The following is a 9,276-nucleotide window of genomic DNA, read 5'->3' on the forward strand; positions in this document are numbered from 1 at the left end:
CCGTCATAACTAAAACTCCATAGCAGCATCTCACTTCATACACACACTAATATTGAATGACTACACAAGTTAGAACATAGATACCTCCTAATGTAAAGAAAGCGATGAATAATCGCAACTGCTGACGCTGGGCTATATACCTACCGACCGCCCAGCGGCAATCATCGACACATATTCCATCTTGAGCCGCAAGCGAGTAGAACTATTGGTTACGTTATCGCCTGTTGTCAGACTACCATATTCTAACGCCATGCATCCTTGCTTAGAAGAGATCCGAATCAAGGTTAAAAGCCTTGCTAGGCCCTAGGCCTTATTGTTAGCCAAGCTCAGCTCACGCCCTGATATAGGAAATGCGATCCAAAATCTCATCTCACGTTGCTTTATTGGTCAGCTTGACATCAGATCTATGAACATGTCGGTATTGGTTTGGATGACGTGAAAATGGGACGGGGAAAATGAGACTGCAAAATGAGAGTGGATGGGCTAGTCTATTGTTGCGATTATTCACGTGTGCCAATATAATGATACGCGGCTGTTTGGGTGTAGAGTATAGACGCGGAGACCGGGTATTGAAGGCCAGAATATTCTTAATTTAAGCCAATTAGACGCGCGATAAGTTCAATTGGTCGACGATATACTGCGACTAAGTTGTGCAGTGATGTGAAATTTACGCTTCATATAAGTTGAAGCAAGCTTCATGTGTAAAGTAAAGTGAGACATTCCAGTTTCTAGCCATCTTCCCTTCGCCTGCGTTACCAGGTCTTGAAGTTAAACGAATACGAAAATTCACCTATTACCAGCAAGCCTCATACAAACATACTGAACAGTGTTTGTTCCTGGGGAAATTATACGAGTGGCTATCTCGTGCCTTGCGTCTTTGGGCTGGAATCGATGCATCATGTGAGGCACTATATATACCGTGTGTACCGTGAGCTAAATATACCTCTATATGTGAGACAGCTTTTTTACATGATGTAACTAAAATGCCTAGAGGGGGCTGACACCATCTTAATGCCATTCATATACTACTTGTTTCCGTATCAATTAGCAAGTCAGCCAGCAAAGTTAGTCAAATAGTCACTACCGGGAGAGATCGTCAATAGAAGGTTTAAAAGCAAGTAGATTCACTGGACTAAGCATGAAGCGCAAAGTATCAAACTTCAACCTTGTGAGATAGGCTTAATAATTCTTATTTGTGTCAAAAAAATTGCTAAGGCTATCCTGCCTATGTGTATCATTTGCGCGTCCCATCTTAAATGGATGTATAGTCTAGCCGTTAGAGCTCTTAATTAAACAGCATCGTCGCCTCTAGGACTTCTCGGTCGTGACCTTTGATTAGGATACCTTCTCTCGCTGTCATCCTCTAGCTCATCGTGATACTGCCCCCTTTCACTTTCGCCTCCTGGCGAGCTGGCTACTGCCACATCTGAGCCGTTATCACGTTTCCCGCGCCACCACCTCAGCTTCCAAATTCCGCCCAGGGCATCTTGAACCCCAGCACCTGCCGAACTCTTCCGCCGCATATGCTTGCGCGCCGTAAAACCTGGGAATCCTGTCGATTTTCTCCGGCGCCGAAAAATTCTCCTCGGGGATTCCCCGCTAGGCTCAGCTGTCGTTAGGGAAGCTATTGATTCCCCTGATACTACCCTCCTATCGCCCATCAACGGCGTATTCTCGCTAATGGCGCTGCCGGGCGCAGCAATCGATCGGGATTTGGTGAAGGATGGTCTCGGTGTATCCTGATCTTCCAATTCGTCCCATATCTCCGAACGCTCGTGCCAACGGCTTGAAGGTTTGCGACCTGGCGTGACAGGCGTGGTCTCTATATCTGGCGCAAAGGTGTTGTAGGTAGCCGGCACAGCTTCTTCAACTAGGCCCACCGAGTCCGTATCCGTAGGAGACGAATCCTCTCCTTCTGTGTCATCTAGTAATCCTAATCCCGGTGCCAGGGTCGACTGTCCGACAGCGGGCGGATGCTGTTCATCACTAAGACGCCATGACAGCGCTAGAACGCCGGAGAGTAGGATGGCGGTGCCCAGAGCAATGAGCCCGCCGTGTAAAGGTGTAATGAGATCCGTCTGTCGAAAGTATATTAAACCGTCCAGAATAGCGATGATGTTGTAAATGCAAAAGACAAGGGGGTATAATACTGAGGTGGATATCAACTTCAATCCACGATGCAAATAATACAACTGGCTTAATGCCAGAGAAACTAGTCCAAACACGAGCATCCATGACTCCCAATGCACGAATTGGTTGTCGCTGTCTGTAATTGTCCTAATAACAAGCTCGACAGCAGACTTGGCGAATAGCAGAGAATGAGCTGATAAGATGCCGCTGATACATCCAAATACGAGACCGCGGGCTAACCGGAACCTAGCGTTTTGCGCAAGGCTACTAAGATGGTTGACTAGATCGATAACCACTGCCATTGAGATAACGAGTACACCCTGGAGTGACATCCAAAGGATAAAAGGCCATCTACCGAGCAGATCTAGTAACTCTGGTAGACTATGCGCCGGAGAAGGTATCGCGCCGAAAATCGCTATTAAGGCCGCCCCGGTGGTGACGAGTGCGGTACCGTAGAAAGACCATCGCGTGAAAGGTTCACCCAATATTAGACTCGCACATACGGAGTTGAAGACCAATCCGGCGGCTTGTAGGGTTGATAGGACTGGTAAGGGTAGAGTTGAAATCTGGATCGTACTCCCGACTATGTTGGAAAAGATGAACATGCCCATCCCCAACTGCCATCTTCGCCTTCGATACGCCGGTCGCTGAAATTCGAGTGGATACTTTTCATCTTCGAGCATATGCGACTTTCGCTGTAGAGTGAGACCGAGAGACTGGACGCTCGTGGATATTAAGCCGACTAGGATACCAATCTGTTAAGGGAGGCGGAACATATTAGTAAAAGGAAAAGGCACAATGGAAGTTCTCAGATAGTAGAACAGTAGAACCTACTGTGATGGTGCCTTCGGGAGAGAGGTTGCCAAATATCCCCATTGCGATGATAGTTTTATTCTAGGTCATCTGCGATACACGCCAGATGAAAGAACACCTCGGTTGCCCATGGGACTGTACTCTCGAAGGACTTTAACCTGTCACGTTCAATCCGTAGTTGCGACAAAATAGGCGTAAATCGATACCCAGGTGCTGCGCGACTAACAAGAGAACGAAATCAACGGATGTAGTCGTAAGATGTAACGTTCGACACGTATCTAATAAGTCGCAGGGTTCGAGACCAAATTGGCGATGCGGTGAACTCGTTGACGCTGTCCGAGTGCAAGAGCAGGGGTATTTCTTGTTGAGTTGGCAATTAGTACTTTCTCTCTCTCTCTGTCCCTCTCAACAGTGAAATGGGACAAAGAGAAAACGGGTATAATACGATATGGATGATTACGATGATATGGTGAAGTGAACAAGATATTATGCGTGATACTTGACCTAGAAGACAAAAGTGTACCTAGTATCAAATGCTGCGAAAAAAGAGACTTTGGTGGAAAATGGGAAAGTACCTAACCAAACTCTATTCTAAGGGGTATGAGGTAATGGGGAATTGGGGGTGATGATTCAATTTGATCCGACGGTTGTTGGGGAAGTGACAGCGAAACCTTGAAGATCTCTTTACAATTTTGACAATTTTCCCAATTTTGACTTGTCTTGATCTGTCCTACAATGCCAGTATGGTTTAGTCTTATTATACATGCAGCGACAACGTATCGATGAATAAAATACCTCCAGTCGACCGCATCAAATGCCAGTGGTCATTGGCCAGACATCAGTGATAGACACGAGTCATTCTGCAGGGGCCACCAGACTCCAGGTTCTGCATTGTGGTGCTACAGTGGGGTTGCAGCGGGTTTAGTTACCTCTAACAGGTACCCTAGCCACAGGGAACTACTCCCTTCCATGGTTCATCTCAATTGAAGGTGTGGCTGATGCTGCTTGATGGATGGAGATATGGAATTGTACATAACAACTTTGGAAGGTACTATGTACTATGTACATGCATTATGTAGCTCAAGGGTGAGCTTTACATAACATCCATAACATTCATATGTCACCGGACCAAGGTTCTATCAATTGATTCATTCAACGTTGCTGCAGGAGAGCTATTGTAACCGACCCGCTATCTCCAATCAACCTACTACGTATTGTGCCATCCGACAACCATATTCAAACTCGAGCTTACTTGAACATACCTCCAATCTTATAGATTTCTCAGACGTCCGTCCAGCTGAGATATTCTCCAGCCTCGCTCCTCTCCAACCCCCAAACACCAAGTCTCCTCCTCATACTCCCTCCAAGATGTCGCAAGTCCACGCCTTGTCCGACGACCAGGTAAATAATTTCCTCGCCCGCAAGCATGAGTAACTGGATACGACGCCGGAATTTCAAGTTATGGAAGAATATTCCAATATGATTATTGTCGGATCATAGTTAATAGCAATGATATACTAATGAAGAATGTCCCCTCACGAAACAGGTCGGGCAGGAGCTCCGCAAGATGACGGCCTTCATCAAGCAGGAGGCCCTCGAGAAGGCGCGCGAGATCGAGATCAAGGCAAACGAGGAATTCAGCATCGAGAAGTCCAAGCTAGTGCGCCAGGAAACCGACGCCATCGACGCCGCCCACGCCAAGCGCCTCAAGCAAGCCGCCATGTCCCAGCAGATCACCCGCTCCACCGTCGCCAACAAGACCCGTCTCAAGGTCCTCGCCGCCCGCCAGCAGCTCCTCGACGACATCTTCACCGCCGCCTCCAAACGTCTCGACGAGGGCACGAAAGACACCGCCAAGTACCGCCCCATCCTCAAGAATCTACTCCTCGAGGGCCTCTACGCCCTGTCCGAGCCCGAGGTCCAGGTCCGCGCCAGAAAGGCCGACTACGACATCCTGAAAGATGCTATCAAAGACGCCGAGGGCGAGTACAAGAGCAATACGGACAAGGAGACCAAGGTCACGATCGACGAGGATAACGCGTTACCCGAGGGAAGGTGAGTTATGCTGTCACTGTCTCCGAATCAGAGGAGGGTTCGGTAAAACTAGCGTAAGATGAAATGGTATGCTGACGACGAATATCACATATAGCTCTGGTGGACTATTTATTGTAGGTGGCCAAGGCAAGATCGAGATCAACAACACCTTCGACCAGAGACTACTACTCCTACAAACCAGCGCTCTCCCCGCCATGCGAGAGGCGCTCTTCGGCAAGAACCCCAACCGCAAGTTCTACGATTAAATAGAGAACCTTACGTCAAGGTTCAACTTCACTCACGAGCGCTAACACAAACACATGTCAATAACGCTGGACGTCGGCAAAGCGGAGAAGGGGGCGGGCAGAATATTATGCTTAGGTAGCGTCACACTATTCTCCCTGCCTAGGGGTCTCTTATAAGGGGTAGTCAGTCGCGTTTGGGCACGGAATCTAGAGCCGTGCTATTATTTATTGATGGTGCTCACTAGAAGTCTGCTTGCTGTATATCATAAGGCGTTGCAGGAATGTCAGCATCAATAAAACACCAATTTACCCTCTATATTACCAATAGCTAGTCGTACAACACTCGTGCCATACTATCATCTGTTTCCTCATTCTTATTAGCTAACCGCAGCGGCAGCATTGTTCCGCTCCGCCTTCTTCTGCGCCCAGTTCTTCATGAATGCCCGCTGTTTGGGTATATTGGCGTCCTCTCTGGGCTCTGAGTCGAAGATGCTTGTCTTGGGTGGCGGCCGCGTGCGCACCGCGTATGCTAATCGTTTGGCTACCAAGTCGATGGACGCCTTGGCGACCTTGCGGGAGAGTAGAGTGCTGTCGTGAATCTTATCATGTATCACTTTAAGCCTAAACGTGAGGACGTCGATATCGGCGTCGAACTTGCGAGCCGCGTCCTCCGTGCTACTTCCCGAGTATTGCTGCATGATAAAGCCTGCGTTGCCGATGACGATGTCCAGAAGCGCTATTAGCGCCCGTAAGTCCTCGAAGTTGGTGGATGCCCCGACACGGAAATCGCTCGAGTCAAGCCGATCCATGACATGGGCAAGCGCTAAACTTTCGTCAACTGGTTTACTACTCAGCCCTTGGTCCCTGAAGAGCACCACGGCCGCCATGCGCCGGCATAGGTCGAGGAGCTTGGCGGTAGTTTTAGGCATATGGCTGATAGGGACGGCCTGATGCATGGGTTCCTCTACACTCTCGTAGAGATAAGAAGATATTGTCTCGCACTTGGTAGATGTTAGTCTTATTGGTCTCAGACGAATAGAAAAAGGGGCTAAGACTTACAGTTTCATTCCATTGGGATGTACTCAACTTCGACAATGCAGTGACGAGAGCTTCCATCGCTGCAGCATGCTCAGAACGAACCGTCGTACTCACAAGGGGATCGAGTCCCATCCGTAGTAGTAGTTTAATAGCCCCTATTGCATTTTGCGTGCTCAAGTTTGGGGCCATGCGCTCTAATAGTTCGAGGAAAGTCACTAGACCTGACCAGTCTTTTCGAGGATACGGATCTTCCACTCTGGGAAAACTCTCAAGCTTAGAGTTATTTTGGCTGCGAGAGTACTTCGGCCCACCTAACCTTTCGAGCATAGAGTATAGTCGCTTCTCAGTGACGAGACGTTTGATGCTATCAGGACACAAAGCCGCCAGATTGCAGTACTGTATGCGCAGCTGGGCGTTCCTCTCAGCGCAGACCTCGTCGAGGATCCATAAGAAAAGCTCATCTGGGAGTGTCCTACCCTTGGAGGCAATAGTATGGGGTAAGCCGAGAATGACGGCTTGATCTCGCGCTCGCGAGTTAGCGAGACATCCCCAACACCCCTTTGCCGCCTTTTGTGGGAATAGACTCCTAGGAGGTTTGAATAGGGGTTGTTCGAGGCTAAAGAAATAGTATAGTCTGTGAGACCCGTCGACTTTAGTACGGTTCATAGCCCTCATCAACTTGTCGCCTTTGGCGTCCTCCACGTCATCCTCAAGAAGTTCCTTAGCTGTCTTTTGCAACAGCGTTGGGTCATTTTGCACTTCTGTTAAAATTTGACCATTCTCATCATCTTCTTCGCTCTGGTTGATGAGCTCATCTGCTCTCCTGGCACTCTCATCTGCCCTGTCGGACTGGCGAGCATGGTTGATTAAATACTTGAGGTCAAATTTATGTTTAGGCTGTATCGTTAATGGTGATTTAAGTAGAGAGGATGGGTTAGGGGCTATTCTCTTCGCCCTAGGCGTGGAGGTTAGATTCGGGTCTCTTTCATAAGGCGTAGGACCCTTTTTCCGTTGGATGAATGCAGATATGGACTCTAATGAGTCGTCCGAGTCGCCGTCCTCATCGTCAGACCCTTTAATTTCATCGGTCCGATCACGTAGCTTCAGAGTGGATTTCGGCGGTGTCCTAGAGGATGAACATGAGGATTGCAGATCCCGGACCGGCTCTAACGAGGAGGCCGGCTTGGATTCAGAGTTGCTACGGCTGGCACCTTTGCCGAAGAAGCCTCTAATATCCCGGTTCCGGGACATCGACATACTATATGCAAATATGTTGGTACGACAAGCTTACGATGGATTTCATCGATACTGTTAGAAGCAACATGGGCATATAGTAGTTACAAAGTCATAGGTACTCATTCAGCTCTAGTTTGATGCTTGGCGGGACGCTTGAGAGAAACGCGTCGTAAAGATTAATTTGATGTGGGGCCGTTCGTAGACGTGTCTACCTGACTTAGGTACATATAACCTAACCTGACTTGAAAGTTGACCTCGGGCAGGTACTAGAAGACAACGGAACAACATTGAACCCTTTTAACCAGGATAATGCATGTGGTACTTAGGTACCTGTGATGCCTAGGCAGCTTGAATCTTGGAACCTCCTGGCAACTAACCTAATTAGGTATCTTTACTGGACAGTCCCAATGTACGGTAACAGGTAGCTAAAAAAGGGAAACTGGTTCGGGGTAAGGAGAGATCCACCGGATTTACGCTTGGATTTACGCTTAGCGGGGTTCGGGTTCGGTTCCGCCTGTTGCAGTTCCAAGATTGCCAGCCTTTATTGTGTCTGTTAGCACACCAGCCGGCGCATCAGGGGTAACAGGGCAAGAGGCCCAATCCCTTAATGCCCTTCACAATCTCTTCCTGACAAAATTGACAAACATGCACACAACGATTTAAGGCTGCCAAGGCGTGAGAAGTGATACACATGGTAGTGTATCGTCTACCTACGCTCGCCAAGTTGGAATAGGGGTATTAATACCCCACAAACAAAATGCATCCACGTATGGGTATTGAACTGGCAGCCTTATTTTAAACATTTTTACGTATCTAATAGTTACAAAGATGAACTTCTGATCTTATTTGTTGTCAGGCGTTTAAGTTCGATACTTGATTCGCTGAGTCGCTTAAGTTGTGAGGCTGTATACGAACATCTGTGCTGTTTTAAGTTGATACACGCAAAGCCTGCTGAATAAGACTCTAATTTAAGAAGTATGTATGTAGAGAGAAAAGATGGGGAGCCAAGCGGGAATCTACATCTGCTAATGTACAAAGCATGTATGTGCAATGCACGTATATCTATATGTACTCCACGGATTTCGGTTGTAACATGACTTCGGTCGAAAAGGCTGACGGAAGTGACGCAAACGCCTATCAAACGTTAGCTGCATTGCTTCGCCACCTCGATAGTGTAATCTTATTCAGATCAGATTGCCCGACTTTTAGGAGGGATGTTGTGTTTGGCCAAGATGGTATTTCCTAATTAGGCAATTCGTCTGTGCACACCACTAGCGTCTAGATCCCAGGCTTCTCATTGGCTGAGATATGAAGCTAAGGATTTAGCTGTATAATTAGCGTTGAGCTAATTTTAGTGTGGACATTTTGGGCGGTACGTATCTTTGATAAGAGAGATAAGGCCTTTGATAAGCTGATAAAAGGATAAGGCTTTTGATAAGAAAGGCTTTTGGAGAGATAAGAGGATTGGGGAAAAAGGTGGCCTGTGCACCAGGTTTAGGTTAAAAATTTAACCAATCACATTAGGTGGCCATATGCCAATACAAGGCCATATACAGGTCACATGTTCTTAAGTGCAAAACTAAACCCTTTTAAAATAACACCATATAACTTTTACAGGAAGCCAGGTTCGAATCCCACACGTTCTTTTTTTCAATCCTTTTTTAAAAATTTATAAAAAAAGACCTTAATGAAGGATAGCCTAGAATAGCTAGAGCATTGTGCCGCCGCTGCCGGGCCGCGCGAGGGGGGGTGCGCGGCCCTCGCGAAGCGAGGGCCGAGC

The 9,276-nt window shown here is 47.7% G+C and overlaps 3 protein-coding genes across 3 annotated transcripts; 1 reads left to right on the forward strand and 2 right to left on the reverse strand.

Moving 5' to 3' along the window:
- Positions 1-1,169: 1,169 nt before the first annotated feature.
- On the reverse strand, positions 1,170-3,736 carry F4817DRAFT_351853 (uncharacterized protein). Its single transcript, XM_049305142.1, has 2 exons — positions 2,965-3,736; positions 1,170-2,885 (listed from the first exon to the last, which is right to left on the reverse strand). Exons 1-2 carry the CDS (start codon positions 3,004-3,006, stop codon positions 1,290-1,292), a joined length of 1,638 nt encoding a protein of 545 aa, XP_049154590.1. The 5' UTR covers positions 3,007-3,736; the 3' UTR covers positions 1,170-1,289.
- Positions 3,737-3,957: 221 nt separating this feature from the next.
- On the forward strand, positions 3,958-5,542 carry F4817DRAFT_351855 (ATPase, V1/A1 complex, subunit E). Its single transcript, XM_049305143.1, has 3 exons — positions 3,958-4,344; positions 4,490-4,998; positions 5,093-5,542. Exons 1-3 carry the CDS (start codon positions 4,312-4,314, stop codon positions 5,241-5,243), a joined length of 693 nt encoding a protein of 230 aa, XP_049154591.1. The 5' UTR covers positions 3,958-4,311; the 3' UTR covers positions 5,244-5,542.
- Positions 5,397-7,733, reverse strand: F4817DRAFT_277898 (uncharacterized protein). The gene is made up of 2 exons (XM_049299515.1): positions 6,282-7,733; positions 5,397-6,223 (listed from the first exon to the last, which is right to left on the reverse strand). The coding sequence occupies exons 1-2, from the start codon at positions 7,515-7,517 to the stop codon at positions 5,600-5,602; spliced, it is 1,860 nt and encodes a 619-aa protein (XP_049154592.1). The 5' UTR covers positions 7,518-7,733; the 3' UTR covers positions 5,397-5,599.
- Between the last annotated feature and the right edge of the window lie 1,543 nt (positions 7,734-9,276).

Source organism: Daldinia loculata (assembly GCF_022478755.1).
Source record: "Daldinia loculata strain CBS 113971 unplaced genomic scaffold F4817scaffold_79, whole genome shotgun sequence".
NCBI classification, from domain to species: Eukaryota; Fungi; Ascomycota; class Sordariomycetes; order Xylariales; family Hypoxylaceae; genus Daldinia; species Daldinia loculata.